General features: G+C 44.0%; 1 protein-coding gene across 1 annotated transcript in view; it reads left to right on the top strand.

Moving 5' to 3' along the window:
* PDGFD (platelet derived growth factor D) overlaps positions 1-24,772 on the top strand; it is a 368,901-nt gene that overhangs the window by 329,856 nt on the left and 14,273 nt on the right. Inside the window, exon 5 of the mRNA XM_040340228.1 lies at positions 3,053-3,251. Within this exon, the coding sequence (XP_040196162.1) occupies positions 3,053-3,251 (199 nt within the window). The remainder of the gene's footprint in view (positions 1-3,052; positions 3,252-24,772) is intronic.

Here is a 24,772-nt window from a genome sequence, read left to right as displayed (position 1 = left end):
TTGATGGTTTGACAGTTGGGTTAAAATCACAAGCAAATGTGACAGTTACATTCCCAGCACATACCAAGAATATAACTGTTTTTTAAAACTGTTAATTTGATGGGTTTAGTTCTGCTTTAATGCTGCCACAGGTATCCAATCTGCTAGCCTTGTTTTTCCCATTTTAATTGTGGCAATCATTTTAAAGTCTGACACATTAAAATTAAGAAAGGCAAAAATGGGGTGTTTTCTATAGCAGGCAATCAGATATTAGGTTCATTTAGAGGACAACATGAGCTCTGTTCTTTCCTTTATTTTCTATAAATCAGCCACATTGCTTAGGCATCTTCATACCGCCCTGAAAGAGGTCGATTTTTTTTTTTTTTCCTGTGAAAGCTTCAGATGGAGGAAGCAGAAAATGTACAAAACAATCCCAAACAGAGGTTGATGTCAAGCTGCCAGACTATTTCTGTCATGTACATTAGCCAGTTTGGCAGCGAGTGCATGGACAGATGTATTGGCTGGCTCACAGCTGTCCTCCATGCTGTCATGTGAAATAGCCCACGGCTGTCTTTTATGAGTTAATCTCAGACGTTTCACTCTGATCTATCAACATATTTGTTAATTGCACGTTTTGATTTATATCTCATGAAATATTACTTCCTGGAAGATCACAGAGTAGATGCTTTGGACATAGTAAATAGCATTCAAGGTTTAACCACTTAAGGACCGTAATGAATCACCCCATTAATGCGCAGGCCATTTTTTGCGATACGGCACTGCGTCATTTTAACTGACAATTGCGCGGTCGTGAAACATTGTACCCAAACAAAAATTATGTCCTTTTTTTTTCCTCACAAATAAAGCTTTCTTTTGGTGGTATTTCAGTTCAGTTTTGGGCACCAGTTCCCAAAAAGGATATCGGGGAACTGGAGAAAGTGCAGAGAAGTGCAACCAAACCGATAAGAGGCATAGAGGAGCTCAGCTATGAGGAAAGAATAGAGGAACTGAATGTATTCACTCTTGAGAAGAGGAGAATAAGGGGGGATATGATCAACATGTACAAATATATAAGGGGTCCATATAGTGAACTTGGTGTTGAGTTATTTACTTTACGGTAGGGTTGTCCCGATATCAGGGGTCTTAACAGAACTCTGACATCTTCCCTTTGAGACAGGGAAAGGGACTAGGGACACATGTTCCCAAGTCCCTTTCTCAGCAGCATCAGCTGCACTGAAAATGAAAGGAGAGAAGACAGCGTCTTCTCTTCATATATAAACTGAAACATTGTAAACACAGGTTACGATGTTTCAGTTATGTGAATGGACAGAGTCAGTGATCACTGACTCTGTCCATTTGGAGCAGTAAGGAGCCGGATTTACCGGCTCCTACCCCGCTCTCCATCCTGACAATTCCAGGGGGTGGAGGAGGAGCACGGAAGGGGAGAGAAACACGGCGGGATACACAGAGGGATACACAGAGGGAGAGAGAAACACAGGGGACACGGAGAGAGAGAGAAACACGGCGGGGGACATGGAGGGAGGGAGACAGACTGCAGCAAAACGGAGGGGGGCTGGAGGAGGACACGGGACAGTCAGTGATGATCGTGTGTGGGGGAGTTACAAGCACCGATCACCGCTGATTTTAAAGCAGCTGAAAGCCGCACGGGGGGAGGAGTGTAGAGAGAAGCGGAAAAATTACTTTTAAATCTATACAGCAGTGATTGGTGCTTGTAACTTCCTCATGCACTGATCACCGCTGACAGTACAAGTATCGGGTGAAGCATCGGGAGCATTTGCCCGAGTACAAGTACTCGGGCAAATGCTTGGTATGGGTCTTCACTCTTTACGTCTAGAGGAAAAAAAGATTTCATCTCCAAATACGGAAAGGTTTCTTCACAGTAAGAGGTGGTTCTGGCCAGCTCAGTAGATTGCTTTATGAAAGGCCTGGATACTTTTCTATAAAAATTCACTGAATACTGTATAAATGACACTGGCAGGGATGCGGTTAACACTAGGGGGTGATCAAGGTGTTAACTGTGTTCCCAACTGTGGGGGGAGCGTACTGACTGGAGGAGGAGAGAGAGATCGCTGTTCCTGATCACTAGGAACAGATGATCTCTCTACTCCCCTGTCAGAATGGATCTGTTTGTTTACATTAACAGATCCCTGTACTGGCTCTCTGAGAAGCGATTGCTAGCTAGGATATTAAAGGGCAGATTCAGGCATCCAAGGGCCAGATTAACGTACTTGCGCTGCGGCGTAACGTATGTCATTTACGTTACACCGCCGCAAGTTTTAAGCGTAAGTGCTTGATTTACAAAGCACTTGCCTGTAAACTTGCGGCGGCGTAACGTAAATCCGTCCGGCGCAAGCCCGCCTAATTCAAATGGGGCATGTACTATTTAAATTAGGCGCGTTCCCGCGCCAAACGTTCTGCGCATGCTCCATTAGGAAATTTCCCGCCATGCTTTGCGCGAAATTATGGCGCCCCGATGTGTTTTTTGAACTGCGACGTGCGTTACGTCCTTTCGTATTCCCGGACATCTTACGCAAAAAAACTTGAAATTCGACACGGGAACGACGGCCATACTTTAACATGGGCTGTCTAATATTACACCACCTAAATAGCAATCGCAACTTTACGACGGGAAAAACCGACTAGCGACGACGTAAGAGAATGCGACGAACATGCGTACCTTCGTGGATCGCCATAAACAGCTAATTTGCATACCCGATGCGGAAAACGACGCGAACTCCACCCAGCGGTCGCCGAAGTATTGCATCCTAAGATCCGAAGGCGTACGAAGCCGTATGCCTGACGGATCTTAGCCAAATGCAGTTGTATCTTTGTTTGTGAATTACAAATAAAGATACGACGCGGCAAATTTGAAAGTACGCCGGAGTATCAGCAGATACTCCGGCGTACTTTTTCTGTGAATCTGGCCCCAAGTTTTTAAAGCTTTTGCAGCTGCTGCAGGGCAATAGTTCCATATGTATCTTGCAAAGTAAATATTTCAAACATATGATCATGCCTTTACAAAAATATTTACCTACATTCTTTTTTTTTGTAGGATATGTACTACTACTCTCCATCAGCCACTAATTCCACTGTTCTAGCAGAGGCCATGGACCAAGCTATTGCCATGTTTGACACAGTTGAAGAGGTTGTCAAACACATTAGTCCTGAGACATGGCAGGAAGACCTAGACAATCTCTATACTGATACAGCTCAGTATCGTGGAAGGACCTTTCAAGAAAAAAAATCTAAAGGTAAGGAATGGCTCACAGAAGAGAAATACTGAAAAAAAAAATATATATACAGTAAAACCTTGGTTTGCGAGCATAATTTGTTCCAGAAACATGCTTGTAATCCAAAGCACTTGTATATCAAAGCATTTGTTTTTACAGGGTATAAAAGAGAAGAGAGGCACCTCTAATGCCGCGTACAGACGGTCGTTTTTTGTGATGAAAAAAAACGTTGTTTTTAAAAACGTCATTTAAAATGACCGTGTGGGGGGAAAACGTCGTTTTATGTCTTCTGAAAAACGACAAAAAAAAAATTTGAACATACTTGAACGTCGTTTTTTGTGTCAATTAAAATGATAGTGTGTGGGCAAAACGACGTTTTTAAACCCGCTCATGCTCAGAAGCAAGTTATGAAGCTAGTTTCAATGGAAAAGAGTGCTGAACGTAACCGCGCTTTGCTAGAGCATTTTGAAAAAACGATGGTGTGTAGGGAAGTTTCAAAAACGTCGTTTTATTTTTATGATTTAAAACGTCGGTTTTTTTTCATCACAAAAAACGACCGTCTGTACGTGACATAAGTGTAGCAATAAGTTGCTAAATGTTGTACCTTCATTAAATGTAACCATATTGCTACACTTAGAGGCTCCTCTCTCCTTTTTTATACTCAGTTGTGACATGACGCTGCTCTTATATCAAGACATCGCTTGTATATCAAGGCAACATTTATTAAAACATTTTGCTTGTCTTGCAAAACGCTCTTAAACCAAGTTACTCTCAAACCAAGGTTTTACTGCATATATATATATATATATGAATTCTTTAGTATAATACTATAGTTATACAGTGCCTTGAAAAAGTATTCACGGCCCTTGAAATGCTCCACATTTTCTCATGTTACAACCAAAAACGTAAATGTATTGTATTGGGATTTTATGTGATAGACCAACACAAAGTGGCACATAATTGTGAAGTTGAAGGAAAATAATAAATGGTTTTCAACAGTTTCTCCTAATAAATATGTGAAAAGTGTGGTGTGCATTTGTTTTCAGCCCCCCTTGTTTTCAGTCAATACTTTGTAGAAGCACCTTTCACTGCAATTACAGCTACAAGTTATTTGTGGGGATGTCTCTACCAGCTTTGCACATCTAGAGAGGACATTTTTGCCCATTCTTCTTTGCAACATATCTCAAGCTCTGTCAGATTGGATGGAGAGCGTCTGTGAACAGAAATTTTCAAGTATTACCACAGATTCTCAATTGGATTTAGGTCTGGGCTTTGACTGGGCCATTCTAACACATGAATATGCTTCGATCTATACCATTCCATTGTAGCTCTGGCTGTATGTTTAGGGTCATTGTCCTAATGGAAGGTGAACCTCCGTCCCTGTCGCAAGTCTTTTGCAGACTCTAATGCCCCATACACACTATCAGTTTTCCTGCAGGTTTTCTCTTCAGGTTTACCAAAACCATGTAGTGCAAGGGCCTGCTTGATTGCATACAAATTGAAACTCTTGAGGTTTGACCTCATATTAGATGGTTTTGGTAAACCTGAAGAGAAAACCTGCAGGAAAACTGATAGTGTGTATGGGGCTTAACAGGTTTTCTTCTAAGATTGCCCTGTATTTGGCTCCATCCATCTTCCCATCAACTCTTACCAGCTTCCCTGTCCCAGCTGAAGAAAAGCATCACCACAACATGATGCTGCCACCACCATGTTTCACGGTGGTGATGGTGTGTTCAGGGTGATGTGCAGTGTTAGTTTTCCATCACACATAGCATTTTGCTTTTATGCCAAAAAGTTCAATTTTGGTCTCATCTGACCAGAGCAACTTCTTCCACATGTTTGCTGTGTCCCCCACATGGCTTCCCGCAAACTGCAAACAGGAATCCACGACTAATAGTTGTCCTGTGGACAGATTCTCCCACCTGAGCTGTGGATCTCTGCAGCTCCTCCGGAGTTACCATGGGCCTCTTGGTTGCTTCTCTGATTAATGCTCTCCTTGCCCGGCCTGTCAGTTTAGGTGGACGGCCATGTCTTGGTAGGTTTGCAGTTGTGCCACACTCTTTCTATTTTTGGATGATGGATTGAGCAGTGCTCTGTGAGATGTTCAAAGCTTGGGATATTTTTTTACAACCTAAACCTGCTTTAAACTTCTCCACAACTTTATCCCTGACCTGTCTGGTGTGTTCCTTGGCCTTCATGATGCTGTTTGTTCACTAAGGTTCCCTAACAAACCTCTGACAGTTTCACAGAACAGCTGTATTTATACTAAGATTAAATCACACTCAGATGGACTCTATTTACTAATTAGGTGACTTCTGAAGGCAATTGGTTCCACTAGATTTTAGTTAGGGGTATCAGAGTAAAGGGGTCTGAATATAAATGCACACCACACTTTTCATTTATTTATTTATTTAAAAAAAGTTTGAAAATCATTTATAATTTTCCTTCCACTTCACAATTATGTGCCACTTTGTGTTGGTCTATCACATAAAATCCCAATAAATTACATTTATGTTTTTGGTTGTAACATGACAACATTTTGAAAACTTCATGGGGTATGAATACTTTTTCAATTCACTGTGCATGTGTGTATATATGTATATGTGTTTGTATATATGTATATGTGTGTGTGTGTATATATATATATATATATATATATATATATACATACATATATATAATATTATATTGTCAGAAGTATTGGGACGCCTGCCTTTACACGCACATAAACTTTAATGGCATCCCAGCCTTAGTCAGTAGGGTTCAATATTGTGTTGGCCCACCCTTTGGAGCTAAAACAGCTTCAACTCTTCTGGGAAGGCTGTCCACAATGTTAAGGAGTGTGTCTATGGGAATGTTTGACCATTCTTCCAGAAGCACATTTGTGAGGTCAGGCACTGATGTTGGACAAGAAGGCCTGGCTTACAGTCTCCACTCTAATTCATCCCAAAGGTGTTCTATTGGGTTGGGGTTGGGTCTCTGTGCAAGCCAGTCAAAATCCTCCATCCCAAACTCACTCATCCATGTCTTTCTGGACCTTGCTTTGTGCACTGGAGCGCAGTCATGTTAGAACAGGAAGGGACCATCCCCAAACTGTCCCCACAAAGTTGCAAGCATGACATTATCCAAAATGTCTTGGTATGCTGATGCCTTAACCTCCCTGGCGGTATGATTCTTTCAGAAAAAGGTGCTGAAAGCGGTACAATTTTTTTGCAAGGAAATTTGGTGTTTTATACTGTAGGCCTGTCATTTTTAGGAATAACTCACTTAACCACTAGCCGACCAGCCACCGTCATTATACGGCGGCAGGTCGGCTCTCCTGGGCGAGAGCCCGTAGCTATACGTCCTATCGTATAGCCGCCACTAGGGGGCGCGTGCGCGCCGCCGGTGGCGCGCGCGCGCCCCCCGCTCGCCCCCGACTCCCGTTCGTGTGCCCGGCGGGCGCGATCGCCGCCGGGCACACGCGATCGCTCGTTACAGAGCGGGGACCGGGAGCTGTGTGTATAAACACACAGCTCTCGGTCCTGTCAGCGGGGGAAATGCTGATTTTCTGTTCATACAATGTATGAACAGAAGATCAGTGTTTCCCCTAGTGAGGCCACCCCCCCCCCCCCACAGTAAGAACACACCCAGGCATACTTAACCCCTTCCCGGCCCCCTAGTGTTAACCCCTTCACTGCCAGTGGCATTTTTATAGTAATCTAATGCATTTTTATAGCACTGATCGCTATAAAAATGCCAATGGTCACAAAAATTTGTCAAAAGTGTCCGAAGTGTCCGCCATAATGTCGCAGTAACGAAAAAAAATCGCTGATCACCGCCATTACTAGTAACAAAAAATATATTAATAAAAATGCCATAAAAATACCCCCTATTTTGTAAACGCTATAACTTTTGCGCAAACCAATCAATAAACGCTTATTGCGATTTTTTTTACGAAAAATATGTAGAAGAATACGTATCGGCCAAAACTAAGGAAAAAAAATTTTTTTTATATATTTTTGGGGGATATTTATTACAGCAAAATGTAAAAAATATTATTTTTTTTCAAAATTGTCGCTCTATTTTTGTTTATGGCGCAAAAAATAAAAACCGCAGAGGTGATCAAATACCACCAAAAGAAAGCTCTATTTGTGGGAAAAAAAGGACGCCAATTTTGTTTGGGAGCCACGTCGCACGACCGCGCAAATGTCAGTTAAAGCGTCGCAGTCCCGAATCGCAAAAAGTGCTCTGGTCTTTGACCAGCAATATGGTCCGGGGGTTAAGTAGTTAAAACTGTCCAAACAAGAGACTAGTAGGCATCCCGGGTATGAAATTTTTTTAAAAACAAAATTATAAATTATAATATAATAAATAATTATAACTAATTATAACAAATAATAATATAATTATAATAAAAATTATTCAATAATGTAATCAACTCAAAATCACTGAAATTTGTTCAGTTGCAGAATTGTCGCTGTCATTACTTTTATTTTTTTATGATGAATTTCCCCACAAATCGCTATCGCTCAATTCTGCAAGTGATTATAATTTATTATCGCTGTTTTCTAGCTGATCTAAAACCATTTTTGACATAAAGGGACACTTTTGGTTGCTATGGACAATCTACAGTTTGCAGGCAGAAAGAACAGTTTTTATTATATAAAAGTACATGTAGGACACTGGGCAGACCACTAGGGACAGGGGGGGTGTATTTTTTACATACAGTACTGTAATCTATAAGATTACAGTATACTGTATGTATTGTGTTTGTTTACCTTTTTGAATTTGGCGCCGTTCTCCGCCCCCATGCATCGTAACGTCGCAGGGAACGGAGATCAGCGGCACAGGAGGACACTGTGTGAATCTAGCGAGGACCCGCTTGCTCACACAGCGCGGTGGCATCACTGGATCCAGGGACAAGGTAAGTAACTTGTGCCTGTGGATTCAGGGATGTGAGCCCGAGTCTGATTTGGGGTTACCGATCGTAGCCAAAAAATCTCACCCCGAGTCAGACTCGGGAACACCGCCAGGGGGGTTAAGAGTTTCCTTCACTAGAACTAAGAGGGTCCAAGCCCAACCCCTGAAAAATGACCTCACACCATAATCTCCCCTCCACCAAATTATTTGGACCAGTGCTGTTGCTCCAGAGCTTAGTAAATGAGTTAAAGCTTCACTTTGCAAAGAGTACCCAATTATGGGAAAAAAAACTAAACATTTAAAAAAAATTCATTTTTGTTTGCACATGATTGGATAATGGAAGTCAGCAGAGCTTCTTCTCATTTACCGAGCTCTGGAGCAACTGCACTTGCAGAGTACAACTGCACTTTGCAAAATGCACAGTCTTTTTGCCTTTGGTAAATCAACCCCCAAGAATCACAGCACTGCACGTAGTGTATTGTTATTTTAATAAGTAGAAAAAGTGACACAAGGCTATACAGTTGGTTCCACCCTTCATCAAGCCTTCCAGTAAGTAGTAGGTAAGTAGGGAAGTTTGCTCCCTCTAGAGCTCGGTAGTTTCTAGGAGTCTGAGAGTATTGTGCTCCCTCCACTGACTAGGCTCTAAAGCAGGGGTAACTATGCTGCCTATACAACTAAAGCTGGCATCCTGCCATTCAGAAACATTGATCCAACATAACCACTCATGGGAATTGTTCCCACCAAATAGAACGCATCAACAGTCCTGAAGAAGGGGAAGTCATTCCCCCAAAATGCGTTGGCTTGATGTACATGTTGCTAATTTTTAGTCCATGAACCATATTTTAGAAGTCACATTTCTCTGGACATCAGGCGCTCCTTTCTTTTTATCAAATTCTACATGCTGACCTTAAGGTCACACAAAAAGACAGCAGCCCAGTCCACCAAGAGGGCCCATCGCCACCATCCATGACTGGGCACTAGCAACCAGAAGGCATTCCTTCCTTTTTGCCCATGTGAATACCCACGCAGGACCAGTGACCAATCCAGTCAGTACAGTGGGGTCTCCAACACAAGTTAAAGCAGGGGTAGTCAATCTTAGCAATTCAGCTGTTGTTGAACTACAAGTCCCATGAGACATTGGAAGACTCTGACAGCTAGAAGCATAACTTCTAGAGGCATGATGGGATTTGTAGGTTCACCACAGCTGGAGTGCCAAGGTTGCCTATCCCTGCTCTAGAAGTAGCAGAGGGGTTTAAACTAAAGCATACATACCGGTATCTTTCATGGGCTTTGTCTATATCTTTACCAGTTCTCTGCATTATTTACCTGTTTCATGGGGTTGCTCCCTATAAAAGGGATCACACGATCGATGCAGCCGCCACAGTGAAGAACGGGGAAGCCGTGTTTACACACGGCTCTCCCCGTTCTTCAGCTCCGGGGACCGATCGCCGCACTCCAGCGGCGATCGGGTCCGCGGGACCCACAGTCCCAGTCCTGGAGCTTCGGACTGGGTCGCGGGAGCGTGCCGCGAAAGCTTGGGCGCGCTCCCGCAACCCACGGCTGGGTACTAGTACAGGACGTACATGTGCCCAGCTGTGCCATTCTGCCAACGTATATGTGCAGGAGGCGGTCCTTAAGTGGTTAATAGCTGAAGTTATATAATTAAAGAAATTGTCTTGTAGAATCGAGGAATTAATATTACCCAGCGTCAGTTTGGACTTGTCAGATGCTATTGACTGGCAGTGTTTCTCCCTTTTATTTCGTACAATTGGGCACAGCACCCGACACATTATTCAGTGTTCAGTAATTACACAACAGCATAAACAATTACAATATTTTAATAGAGATGCATAGGGGTTGCACTAATGTGATCATTAGCAAAGCAGAAAATGCTTGGGAAAAAAAAAGATGAGGTGATTGAAGTTTAATTCTGAACTGTTATATAAGTCATAGGAGTCAAAGAAACTATATGAGGGGGAAAGGCTCAATCAGAAGCAGCACCCAGCTGATTACACTGAATAATGTATTGATCAGACAATTTGAGATAAGGGCTCTTTATCATGGTACTTATTGGGTTGTTAACGTTATCTGTGCCAATTCACTGCAGTACCTAATATAAAAGGTGAACGTCCAATAAAAGATGGGACTTGAGAATTTTACCATTTAATGGGAAGCTGTGGGTTTTTAAATACCGTATTTACTGGCGCATAACACGCACAGGCGTTTACCATGCACCCTAATTTTAAGAGAGAAGGAAACAAACTGCCCCCCTTCACATTACACAGACCAAAGCCCCCCTGCACATTACACAGACCAAAGCCCCCCCTGCACATTACACAGACCAAAGCCCCCCTGCACATTACACAGACCAAAGCCCCCCCTGCACATTACACAGACCAAAACCTCCCCCCTGCACATTACACTGACCAAAGCCCCCCCTGCACATTACACAGACCAAAGCTCCCCCTGCACATTACACAGACCAAAGCCCCCCTGCACATTACACAGACCAAAGCTCCCCCTGCACATTACACAGACCAAAGCCCCCCCCCCTGCACATTACACAAACCAAAGCCATCCCTGCACATTACACAGACCAAAGCCCTCCCTGCACATTACACAGACCAAAGCCCTCCCTGCACATTACACAGACCAAAGCCCCCCCCCTGCACATTACACAGACCAAAGCTCCCCCTGCACATTACACAGACCAAAGCCCCCCCTGCACATTACAAAGAGCAAAGCCCCCCTGCAAATTACACAGACCAAAGCCCTTCCTGCACATTACACAGACCAAAGCCCCCCCTGCACATTACACAGACCAAAGCTCCCCTGCACATTACACAGACCAAAGCCCTCCCTGCACATTACACAGACCAAAGCTCCCCCCCCCTGCACATTACACAGACCAAAGCCCTCCCTGCACATTACACAGACCAAAGCCCCCCTGCACATTACACAGACCAAAGCCCCCCCTGCACATTACGCAGACCAAAGCCCCCCTGCACATTACACAGACCAAAGCCCCCCCTGCACATTACACAGACCAAAACCTCCCCCCTGCACATTACACTGACCAAAGCCCCCCCTGCACATTACACAGACCAAAGCTCCCCCTGCACATTACACAGACCAAAGCCCCCCTGCACATTACACAGACCAAAGCTCCCCCTGCACATTACACAGACCAAAGCCCCCCCCCTGCACATTACACAAACCAAAGCCATCCCTGCACATTACACAGACCAAAGCCCTCCCTGCACATTACACAGACCAAAGCCCCCCCCTGCACATTACACAGACCAAAGCTCCCCCTGCACATTACACAGACCAAAGCCCCCCCCCTGCACATTACACAGACCAAAGCTCCCCCTGCACATTACACAGACCAAAGCCCCCCCTGCACATTACACAGACCAAAGCTCCCCTGCACATTACACAGACCAAAGCCCTCCCTGCACATTACACAGACCAAAGCCCCCCCCCCCTGCACATTACACAGACCAAAGCCCTCCCTGCACATTACACAGACCAAAGCCCTCCCTGCACATTACACAGACCAAAGCTCCCCCCTGCACATTACACAGACCAAAGCCCCCCTGCACATTACACAGACCAAAGTCCCCCCCCCTGCACATTACACAGACCAAAGCCCCCCTGCACATTACACAAACCAAAGCCATCCCTGCACATTACACAGACCAAAGCCCCCCCTGCACATTACACAGACCAAAGCCCCCCTGCACATTACACAGACCAAAGCCCTTCCTGCACATTACACAGACCAAAGCTCCCCCTGCACATTACACAGACCAAAGCCCCCCTGCACATTACACAGACCAAATCTCCCCTGCACATTACACAGACCAAAGCCCTCCCTGCACATTAAACAGACCAAAGCTCCCCCCTGCACATTACACAGACCAAAGCCCTCCCTGCACATTACACAGACCAAAGCCCTCCCTGAACATTACACAGACCAAAGCCCTCCATGCACATTACACAGACCAAAGCCCTCCCTGCACATTACACAGACCAAAGCTCCCCTGCACATTACACAGACCAAAGCCCTCCCTGCACATTACACAGACCACAGCTCCCCCCTGCACATTACACTGACCAAAGCCCCCCCTGCACATTACACAGACCAAAGCCCCCCCCCTGCACATTACACAGACCAAAGCCCCCCCTGCACATTACACAGACCAAAGCCCCCCCTGCACATTACACAGACCAAAGCTCTCCCTGCACATTACACAGACCAAAGCCCCCCCTGCACATTACACAGACCAAAGCTCCCCCTGCACATTACACAGACCAAAGCCCCCCCCTGCACATTACACATACCAAAGTTCCCCTGCACATTACACAGACCAAAGCCCTCCCTGCACATTACACAGACCAAAGCCCCCCCCCTGCACATTACACAGACCAAAACCCTCCCTGCACATTACACAGACCAAAGCCCTCCCTGCACATTGCACAGACCAAAGCCCCCCTGCACATTACACAGACCAAAGCCCCCCCTGCACATTACACAGACCAAAGCTCCCCCTGCATATTACACAGACCAAAGCTCCCCCTGCACATTACACAGACCAAAGCCCCCCTGCACATTACACAGACCAAAGCCCCCCTGCACATTACACAGACCAAAGCCCTTCCTGCACATTACACAGACCAAAGCTCCCCCTGCACATTACACAGACCAAAGCCCCCCCTGCACATTACACAGACCAAAGCCCCCCCTGCACATTACACAGACCAAAGCCCCCCCCCTGCACATTACACAGACCAAAGCCCCCCCTGCACATTACACAGACCAAAGCTCCCCTGCACATTACACAGACCAAAGCCCTCCCTGCACATTACACAGACCAAAGCTCCCCCCTGCACATTACACTGACCAAAGCCCCCCCTGCACATTACACAGACCAAAGCCCCCCCTGCACATTACACAGACCAAAGCCACCCCTGCACATTACACAGACCAAAGCCCCCCCTGCACATTACACAGACCAAAGCTCCCCCTGCACATTACACAGACCAAAGCCCCCCCTGCAAATTACACAGACCAAAGCTCCCCCTGCACATTACACAGACCAAAGCCCCCCCCCTGCACATTACACAGACCAAAGCTCCCCTGCACATTACACAGACCAAAGCCCTCCCTGCACATTACACAGACCAAAGCCCCCCCCTGCACATTACACAGACCAAAGCCCCCCTGCACATTACACAGACCAAAGCCCCCCTGCACATTACACAGACCAAAAGCCCCCCTGCACATTACACAGACCAAAACCCTCCCTGCACATTACACAGACCAAAGCTCTCCCTGCACATTGCACAGACCAAAGCCCCCCTGCACATTACACAGACCAAAGCTCCCCCTGCATATTACACAGACCAAAGCTCCCCCTGCACATTACACAGACCAAAGCCCCCCTGCACATTACACAGACCAAAGCCCCCCTGCACATTACACAGACCAAAGCCCCCCCTGCACATTACACAGACCAAAGCTCCCCCTGCACATTACACAGACCAAAGCCCCCCCCTGCAAATTACACAGACCAAAGCCCCCCCTGCACATTACACAGACCAAAGCTCCCCCTGCACATTACACAGACCAAAGCCCCCCCTGCACATTACACAGACCAAAGCTCCCCCTGCACATTACACAGACCAAAGCCCCCCCTGCAAATTACACAGACCAAAGCTCCCCCTGCACATTACACAGACCAAAGCCCCCCCCTGCACATTACACAGACCAAAGCTCCCCTGCACATTACACAGACCAAAGCCCTCCCTGCACATTACACAGACCGAAGCCCCCCCCCTGCACATTACACAGACCAAAGCCCCCCTGCACATTACACAGACCAAAGCCCCCCTGCACATTACACAGACCAAAACCCTCCCTGCACATTACACAGACCAAAGCTCTCCCTGCACATTGCACAGACCAAAGCCCCCCTGCACATTACACAGACCAAAGCTCCCCCTGCATATTACACAGACCAAAGCTCCCCCTGCACATTACACAGACCAAAGCCCCCCTGCACATTACACAGACCAAAGCCCCCCTGCACATTACACAGACCAAAGCCCTTCCTGCACATTACACAGACCAAAGCCCCCCCTGCACATTACACAGACCAAAGCCCCCCCCTGCACATTACACAGACCAAAGCCCCCCCCCTGCACATTGCACAGATCACCCCACACATTACACAGATCCCCACACATTACGTAGCCCCCTATATATTACACAGCATTTTCCCCTTGCACATTGCACAGCCCCCTTGCACTCCCAGGAGACCCCTCAGTCTCCTGGGAAAGCACTGCCAGCGTACTCTAAAGTTTTAAAAAAATCACTGCCAGTCCCTTCTCATACATACTGTACTATCATGCCGCGTACACACAATCGGTTCGTCTGATGAAAACGGTCTGACCGTTTTCATTAGATGAACCGAGCGTGTGTGGGCCCCATCAGTTTTTTTCCCATTGGTGAAAAAACTTAGAACCTGTTTTAAAATTATCTGATGGTTAAAAAACGATTAAAAAAAACGATCGTCTGTGGGGAAATCCATTGGTTAAAAATCAAAGCATGCTCAGAATCAAGTGGACGCATGCTCGGAAGCATTGAACTTCATTTTTCTCAGCACGTTGTTGTGTTTTACGTCACCGCATTCTGACACGATCATTTTTTTAACTGATGGTGTGTAGGCAAGACAGATGAAAGTCAGCTTCATCGGATATCTGATGAAAAAATCCATCAGACCGTTTTCATTGGATGAACCGATCGTGTGTACAGGATATCACTGTTCTTTCCGGCTGGTCACATGATCGCTCTCTTCTGATGTTTCATGTGACCGCTCTCCTCCAATCTTAAACTACACTCAGAGGGGGAGGGGGAGAGCTGCCAGAAAGAACGGGGTGAATGAGGTATTTGCGGGCTATGACACTTCAAATGATCTATGTGAAGGGACTCTCAGTGATTTTTTTAATCTTTATAGTACACCGGCGCGCTGTCCCAGGGCCAGGAGAGGCGGGACGGGAGGGTATGAACCCCCCCCCCCCCATTGGTAAAAGAAAGCGATATTGACGTATAACACCCACCCTCGATTTCCCCCTGATTTTAAGGGGAAAAAAGTGCGTGTTATACGCCGATAAATACAGTATTTTCTTTTAGATATTGTAAGGGGTTAGCACGGTAGCGGAGTGTGTGACCCCCTGGATGGGTTCACTACACACTGAATTTATACAGACAGGCAGTCAAAGACGGTTGAAAACAAAGATTTTGGTTTATTCTTCCATCTTGCTGGAAACAAGTGCAAGCATCCAAACAGCATAAACAAAATCAAACATAAAATAAACCCTGGCCACTTTGGGCGTCTACCTTCCACACAGGAACCTATCTAGGGAGTCTGGCACAGCCTACTGCTGGGTAGACACTGCTGGTCGTACAGCAGAAAAACAATAGTCTCTTTTTGATTTTTATCACACAGAAAAATCAATCTTCACCTCACCTCCTCAGAAGACTTTCAGCTACTGCTCTCTTTCACTCAGAAAGCCTCAGGATGCAGCACATCAGTGGCAATCCTCTGGATTACTTATAGAGGCCTTAATTGCCTCATTCTGAACAGCTGAAGTCTTGCAACGCCCTTGAACCTTTTCTGGCTGCTTCTGCAGCCAACGCCTAATAACAGTTGGTGTATTGTCTAAACAAGGCAGAAATATATCTCCCATCTTTGACAACACCCACAGATTTACCTGACTTCCTGCCACAATATGTATACATATTCATACATATCTCCATAACAATTGTGGAATACAAGGCTGACACCACCCATCCCCCAGCCTACTGATGGAACAGCAATGCCTGGTACACACGATGAGATTATCGGACAAATGATCGTCCAAACTTTTTGCATGCTAGTCTTCATATTGAAAATGAAAAGTCTACTAAACAAATGAAAATTCTCGTACGACAGAATAAAAATTCGGAAGTGATGTACTGTATTTGTAGTGTATTATCGGGCGAAAACTGTACTGATTAAACGAAAATCATACAATCTGGTATTGTACGAGAAAAATGTTCACGTTTGTCCCTTTGGATAATTTCAGATGAACTGTCGTGATCGGCTCTCGAAAGCTGTATACTAACGTTCAGATTATCACACAATCTTTTTGAAAGTGCTATTTTTCGTACTATTTTCTGCTCATGCGTATGGGCCTTAAATCGTTTGTTACCCCAACACTTCATATTCAAGATATGTGTCTGCTGTACCGTGAACTTTGTTTCCCTTCACAGATTATTTCCATACAGCTCTCCTGAAGGGATACTATTACTGCATTTTTCACATCCAGTGTGTATGCTGCTGTAAAAGGCAATAAAAGAAGCTGATGCCATGTCATATTCATGATACTTACAGTGCCTTGCAAAAGTATTCACCCCCCTTGGCTTTTTACCTATTTTGTTACATTACAGCCTTTAGTTCAATGTTTTTTAATCTGAATTATATGTGATGGATCAGAACAAAATAGTCTAAGTTGGTGAAGTAAAATTTGAAAAATATATACATAACACTATTTCAGAAATAAAAATCTGATAATTGGCATGTGCGTATGTATTCACCCCCTTTGTTATGAAGCCCATAAAAAGCTCTGGTGTAACCAATTACCTTCATAAGTCACATAATTAGTGAAATGATGTCCCCATGTGTGCAATCTAAGTGTCACATGATCTGTCATTACATATACACACCTTTTTGAAAGGCCCCAGAGGCTGCAACACCTAAGCAAGAGGCACCACTAACCAAACACTGCCATGAAGACCAAGGAACTCTCCAAACAAGTAAGGGACAATGTTGTTGAGAAGTACAAGTCAGGGTTAGGATATAAAAAAATATCCAAATCTTTGATGATCCCTAGGAGCACCATCAAATCCGTCATAACCAAATGGAAAGAACCTGGCACAACAGCAAACTAGCCAAGAGATGGCCGCACACCAAAACTCACGGACCGGGCAAGGAGGGCATTAATCAGAGAGGCATCACAGAGACCTAAGGTAACCCTGGAGGAGCTGCAGACTACCGCAGCAGACACTAGAGTATCTGGCAGCCAATCCTTTTGTTGTTGGAGGCAGCAATACCAACCAATAATGCTGTGCAGCCCCCTAAACATACACAGAGGTAAACATGTCTGGTAGGAACGCCTCAGTGCTGCCCCCTACCTTGCCTTCATGAATGCCACATGAGGCAGCTGCCTTAATTGTCCTTCTTTGCGGTGTGACCCTGATGACCACCACTCAATGAAACACCATGGCACATTTTGCATGGCACACTTTATTTATTTCCCAGAGATCTACCCTATCCATTCATATAACCTAAGATCCGTTTGTGTTTTTACAAATTAGGTTTCTGATCAAATAAAGGATTTACATTTTTCTTGGCAATCTCCTGTGGCTGATCAGGAGGTATTTTCGGGCTTCTTTTTCACTGATATAACATACTTCATGTTCACATCAATTAAATGCGTTAGATGTGTCCTTGGCATTAAGAATTGTGAGAAGAACTAATCTAGAATAAAAGTATCAATGTTAATAAATGTAAGTACATAAGATCAAAGAAGAAATGGATTTCCTTTCTCTTTAAAGCTTCAATTATCAGACTTTATACATTTTCTATAACCTGGGGTTAGGCTGTTATCGCCAACACAGACATTTTTTATTGGATAAACAATATTATTTGTTATGTGAAGACTAGTTTCACTAAGCACTTTCATAGTCTATACAAGGGCTCGTAACAACACACAGCATTGTGTAGACTGAATGGCTTCAGCCCTGCTCAGTTGTCTTTTGCTAAACTACTAAATACTCCCCCCATCCTCATATCCTCAGCTCTACAACATAGAAAATAATTGTTTTGTAGTACAAGATAAAAGCTGTGAAAGCTAATTAACCATTTAAGACCCGGACCATTATGCAGGTTAACCTCCCTGGCGGTATGATTCTGTCTGAAATTACGTACCGAAAGCGGTACGATTTTTTTCATGGAAATTTGGTGATATGTATTATAGGCCTGCAATTCTTAGTAATTACGTACTTAAACCTGACCAAAACAAGACTCTAGTAGACATTCCAGATGTGATAAATTTGAAACACAAACACATGAATTATAATTAATCAATAATATAATTTTATTCAAAAAAGCAATGAAAAATAAAGAAATTAGTCAAAGAAAGAAATTCAATACACATCCATAGTGTGAAACAGTTTGAAACAGGGAACTAGACAAAGTCCGACATTGCAATCTGGGCAATAGTACCTTGATTCTTTTCTGACTTTTTTCCCATTTTCATCCCTCTTGGAACAGCAAACGACGCACATCCTGGTAGGCGCTAACTTTCGTGCGGTTGGCGGTACAAATTCTACAAAATGATGACCTGTCAGGCGTTCTGGATTCCCAACGTCAACAGAGCGTCGTCCGGGTCTGTTAGCAGATACTGATGGCGTTGGGTGATTGATAAAGATCTGTTCAGCCACTTTCCATATAAAGTCAGAATGAACAAGAGGTATGTTCATGTTTTCTTTATAAAGAATATAAGCGTTCCAAAGACATTGTTCAAGGAGATGCCTGAAAATCTTTTTATAGTACTTCTTTTGTTGTTTTCGCATTGCCGGGTAAAATGTCATTGCCTGATCGGCTCGGTCGACACCTCCGATCGTGTGATTATAGTCGATCACGATCTTTTCCGTATTTTGTGCGGACCATGGTAATGGAGGTGCTGTGCACAGTGCTCAGGAGACACACGTCCTTTTTGTCTCGCCAGCGCATTGCCATCATTTTACCCTTTTGAAAGGCAACCATCTCTCCTTTTTTTAATTTCTTCTTGCCAAACATAGATGGCATGTCACGCCGGTTTGGCCTAACGGTACCATACCCATCCGTTTTATTGAGGAGCAAAACCTCATAAAGTTCCGGTGACGTATAAAAATTGTCCGTTGTCACGCAGTATCCCTGGTTCAGTAATGGGCCCAGCAGTGAAAGGACAGACGATGTGGCCATCCCATAGTGGCTGTACCTGAGGTAGAACTTGGTACCTCTCCCGGTGTAAATGACCGCATTCCATATATACCCGGTGGATGATTCACAGAGCATATAAAATTTGATGCCAAAGCGCGCTCTTTTGGACGCAATAAATTGGATCCAACTCAGGCGTCCCTTGTAGGCCATCAGACTTTCGTCCACACTGACATCCCTTTCTGGCACATAGGTCCGCTGAAAGTTGGCGACAATCATCTGGCACACCTCCCAGATTTTTTTTAGCTTTGGCGCAGGATGCGTGGCCTTGTCAAATTCTTTGTTGTTGGCGAAGTGTACGTTTTTCATAATTAGTGAAAAACGATACTCGGACATCACAGTGCCAAAAAATGGAGTGGCCAGCATCTTATTGGTGGTCCAGTACCATTTCTGGAGCGGTTTGCCCACCACCCCCTGAAGGATGATGAGTCCCAGAAAATTCCAGATGTCCTCCTCAGTGACCGGGTCCCATTTTCTGGATCTGGAAAATCTGCCACGCAGCGTAGCAGATTGCTGATCGTGGTAGCGATTGGTCTCCATCACAATTTTTAAAATTACCTCCTCAGATAGAAAAAGTTTCAGGTACGCCAGAGGGTTGTTGGCCTCCACATCAACCTTCATCCCAGGAGATCCAGTGAATCGGAACCTCGGGGGCGCTGCCTGGTCCGCATCGCTGTCTATAGGGCACCAAGTGCGCACATCACTCAGGTCAGGTGCGGGATCATCGGCGGCGTCACTTTCTGGATCAGTCTCAGTGTCAGATCCAGATGATAAATCTCCCCACGATTCACTGTCGCTCTGATCTGCGATCAACTCTGTGTCGCTGCCGCTATCGCTGTCGCTCAGCTGATCCAAAAGCGCATTTGGAGGACAGCGCTTTTTTGATGCCATTTTTTATAGGGTTTTATATGTTTTTATATGTCACAAATGACAATGGCAAGGGGCACTGAAAGGGCACTGTGTCAGTTTTCAAGGTGATACAGTGTAATCCTCTCAGATTACATTGTATCACCACCTTTTTATGTGTTTGTGTTGGTGCAACTTTTGAATTTCCCTCCCAGTTCCGCTCCCATGCACCATTGCGGTGCAGGGAATGGAACCAGGAAGTCAGATGAGCGATGGACGGAGCAGCGGGGGTCTCGGCGGCGATCACAGCAATGATAGATCATCGCTGGATCACCTGGAGAAGGTAAGGAACACCGCTGCGCTCTCTGCACATCCACCCCGAGCGTGACTCGGGGATACCGATCGTAACATAAAATAAAAAACCCACCCTGTGTCACGCTCGGGTTTACCGCCAAGGGGGTTAAGGACCTTGCTCCTTTTTGCGATTCGGTACTGCGTTGCTTTAACTGACAATTGCGCGGTCCTGCGACGTGGCTCCCAAACAAAATTGGCGTCCTTTTTTTCCCACAAATAGAGCTTTCTTTTGGTGGTATTTTATCACCTCTGCGGTTTTTATTTTTTGTGCTATAAACAAAAATAGAGCGACAATTTTGAAAAAAATGCAATATTTAATAAATATCCCCAAAAAAGATATAAAAAACGTTTTTTTTCCTCAGTTTAGGCCGATACGTATTCTTCTACCTATTTTTGGTAAAAATAATCGCAATAAGCGTTTATCGATTGATTTGTATAATTTGTATTGTTTGGGTAAAATATTTATTTAAATAAACATTTAACCCCCCTGACGGTAAACCCGAGCGTGACTCGGGGTTGGTTTTACATGTTAGGATCGGCAAACCCGAGTCACGCTCGGGCTGGACGGGCTTACCTTTCGCTGGATCCACAGGCTTGGTTTACTCACCTTGTCCCTGGATCCAGCGATGCCACCCGCTGTGTGAGCGAGCGGGACCTCCTCGCTCGATTCACAGTCCCCGTGTGACGCCGATCTCCGTTCCCTGCGACGTTACGACGCACGGGGACGGAGAACGGCGCCAAATTCAAAAAAGTAAACAAACACATTACATACAGTATACTGTAATCTTATAGATTACAGTACTGTATGTAAAAAATACACACCCCCCTTGTCCCTAGTGGTCTGCCCAGTGTCCTGCATGTACTTTTATATAATAAAAAATGTAATTTCTGCCTAAAAACTGTAGATTGTCCAAAAGTGTCCCTTTATGTCAAAAATGGTTTTAGATCAGCTAGAAAACAGCGATAATAAATTATAATCACTTGCAGAAATGTGCGATAGCGATTTGCGGGGAAATTCGTCATAAAAAAAATAAAATAATGACAGTGACAATTCTGCAACTGCAAATTTCAGTGATTTTGAGTTGATTACATTATTGAATAATTTTTATTATAATTATATTATTATTTGTTATAATTATTTATAATTATTTATTATATTATAATTTATAATTTTGTTTTAAAAAAAAAAATCATACCCGGGATGCCTACAAGACTCTTGCTTGGTCAGATTTAAGTGAGTTATTTCTAAAAATTACAGGCCTACAGTATAAAACGCCAATTTCCTTGCAAAATAAATGTACCGCTTTTGGTACGTAATTCCAGACAGAATCATACCGCCAGGGAGGTTAATGCAGGATGCACCCATGATGCAGGTTTTGCAGAGCATTCTGTGTTTTCCAAATAGAAACATAGAATAGAGATAGCAGAAAAAGACCAAATGGTCCATCGAGTCTGGCCCAATTTTATTATTTATATATATTTTTTACTTTTTTGTATAGATTTGTGTGTGTCCCATGCATGTCTGAATCCACTTACTTTTAATTGACTGACTACAACTGCTGTCTTCTCTAAGCATCATCATTTTGGTAAATTAATATTTTCCAAGATTAGTTTGGAAATGTTCTGCTACTAGGTTGAGGTCATATCCATGTGTGCTAGGTCTTCATATGAACCTAATTCACACTCCTAATGTATTTAAAGGTTTCAGTCATGTTTGCCCTTTCCCATCTTACCTCCAGACTGTACATATTAGGTTCCAGCAGTCTCTTCTGATATTTTCAAACCCCAGAAGTTTCTGTATTACTGTTGCCCATCTTTGGACACACTCTATCTTATATAATCAAATAAAGAACACAGCAGTGGCTTCTCCTTTTTGTCTGTCTCTCTCTAAAGGAAACTTCACATTTAGGATGAGAGGCATAAGGGATGTGTTTCTCATATGTATAGTTTAGCACCAGCTATTTATTCCTGTAAAGTAGATGCTCTGAGTTTACATAGGGGTTCCTTTTTTACAATTGGCAGAATGCACAATGGTAGGGGAAGGAAGGGAAGGTAAGTACAGTATGTGCAGTTTGTGGAGCATGGGCAAAGCACAGATTCACTTTGAAGCTTCTCCTTCTCCTTGCTGGTCTCCAAAAATTATTATTATTAGGGTTGTCCCGATACCGATACTAGTATCGGTATTGGTACCGATACCAAGCATTTCCCCGAGTACTTGTACCCGATTCCTGGCTGTCCCTGTAGCCTCCTCCAGTTCTCCATCCGTGCTGCTCTTCCCCTCTGTGCTGCTGCTGTCTTCCTCCATTCTGCTCTCCCCCTCCATGCTCCGTGTCCCCCCTCTGTGCCGCTGCTGTCCTCCTCCGTTCTGCTCTCCCCCTCCATGCTCCCTGTCCCCCCTCCATGCTGCTGCTGTCCTCCTCTGTTCTGCTCTCCCCCTCCATGCTCTGTGTCCCCCCTCCGTGCTGCTGCTCTGCCCCTCCGTGCTTGGTGTCACCCTCCATGTCCCCCTCTGTCAAGAGGGTTGAGAAGGCCCTGCTCATAAGAGCTTAGAATCAAATAGATGCCCTCTTGTTCTCCAATACAGTTTCTTCCAGAAAACTTCCTGAAACTTGTTTAAATTCTTCACATGTTTAAAAGTGTCACTCAACTTTTGGGCTTCATTTACACATTTGCAGTTTTTAAAATTATACATTGCCACTTACATTTTAAAGCTTTTTGTTATGTTAAATTAGTTTTGTCATGTTGTGGTGCATTGACCCCAACGTTTTGCACTGCTCTTTGATAATCAAAGCAGGCGGCCAACACCTGAAACCTCCCCTAGTGTCTTATTTGCCTTTCATATGACAGTGTTACAAATCTATTGAAATATGAGGGCTGTATCAAAAGTAATGCAAAGGTGGGCATAACCTTTTTTATAAGCTTACATAGGTTGTTTAAATTTCACATGTTGATAGAGTAATGCCCTGTACACACGATCGGTTCATCCGATGAAAACGGTCTGATGAATTTTTTCATCAGATATCCGATGACACTGACTTTCATCAGTCTTGCCTACACACCATCAGTTAAAAAACCGATCGTGTCAGAATGCGATGATGTAAAACACAACGACGTGCTGAGAAAAATGAAGTTCAATGCTTCCAAGCATGCGTCGACTTGATTCTGAGCATGCGTTGATTTTTAACTGATGGATTTCCCCACAGACGATCGTTTTTTTCTATCGTTTTTTTAACCATCAGATAATTTTAAAACAGGTTCTAAGTTTTTTCACCGATGGGAAAATCAACAATGGGGCCCACACACCATCGGTTCGTCTGATGAAAACAGTCCATCAGACTGTTTTCATCAGACGAACCGATCGTGTGTATGCGGCATAACTCTTCCTCTATAGCAACTTTTTCTTCTTCTTTTTCATTGTAGATGAATAATGTATTTCAAGCAGAAGCAACTTGCTTCCATTACGTTTTTCACAAAGGAGGTTGCAGGTTGTTCACCATCCACAGAAGGCTGCCAAATGCTTACAGAGATGACAACATTGACAAGAGTTACCAATGATAAGACATTGCTCTTGACAGTGGTGTCATCTCTGTAAACATTCTGTAGCTTTCTGTGGATGTTGGTCAGCCTGCACCCCTCTTCATCAAGATTCAATAACAGCATGTTGCTTCTGCTTGGTATCCATTTACCTGCAATGATAAAGAAGAATAGTTACTATACAGGTAGAGTTACTCTACCAACATGTGAAATTTAAATGACCTAAGTAACATAAAAAAAAATAAGTTATACCCACTGCATTGTATATTGCTGCTTGCCTTGAGTTTACTTTTAGAAACAGCTTTTTTTGTTTTCATGTGATTAGGTCTTAGGTTTATTAGCAAAGCTAAAGAATGAGTAGACGACGCATGTATTTTATCTTTTCTTTTACAAAGATTTATTGATAGAAAAAAAAACAATCACAGCAGATCAGTACATATAATGAAAAGGAGAATCCCAATAGTGGGATACTATATATACTTGTTACAACAGTCAATGGTACAATAAGAAGATACAATGTACATAGAACATTCAGAGATTGAATTTTTTTTTATTTGGTTTAATTGTGCTTGATCTCTCCATTCTGGGTGTCCTGTAACACCATAACCATCAACACTGGATCGACTCCATAAAGTCAGGAGTCTCAGTGAAAGTACGCAGGAAAATTAAGTGAACAGATAGACTACAGAGAGTAGGAGACGGGATATGCCTAAGAGAATAGAAACAAACGAGAAAGAAAAGAAGAGGATAAAGAGTTCATCAAAGAAAAAGGGGGAGGTGCATCCAGAGGCTCCTAGATTGAGAGAAGTTGAGTAT

This window comes from Rana temporaria, chromosome 2, assembly GCF_905171775.1.
Source record: "Rana temporaria chromosome 2, aRanTem1.1, whole genome shotgun sequence".
Taxonomy (NCBI): Eukaryota; Metazoa; Chordata; class Amphibia; order Anura; family Ranidae; genus Rana; species Rana temporaria.
The sequence above is the reverse complement of the archived record's forward strand: the minus strand, read 5'-3'. Positions and strand labels throughout refer to the sequence as shown.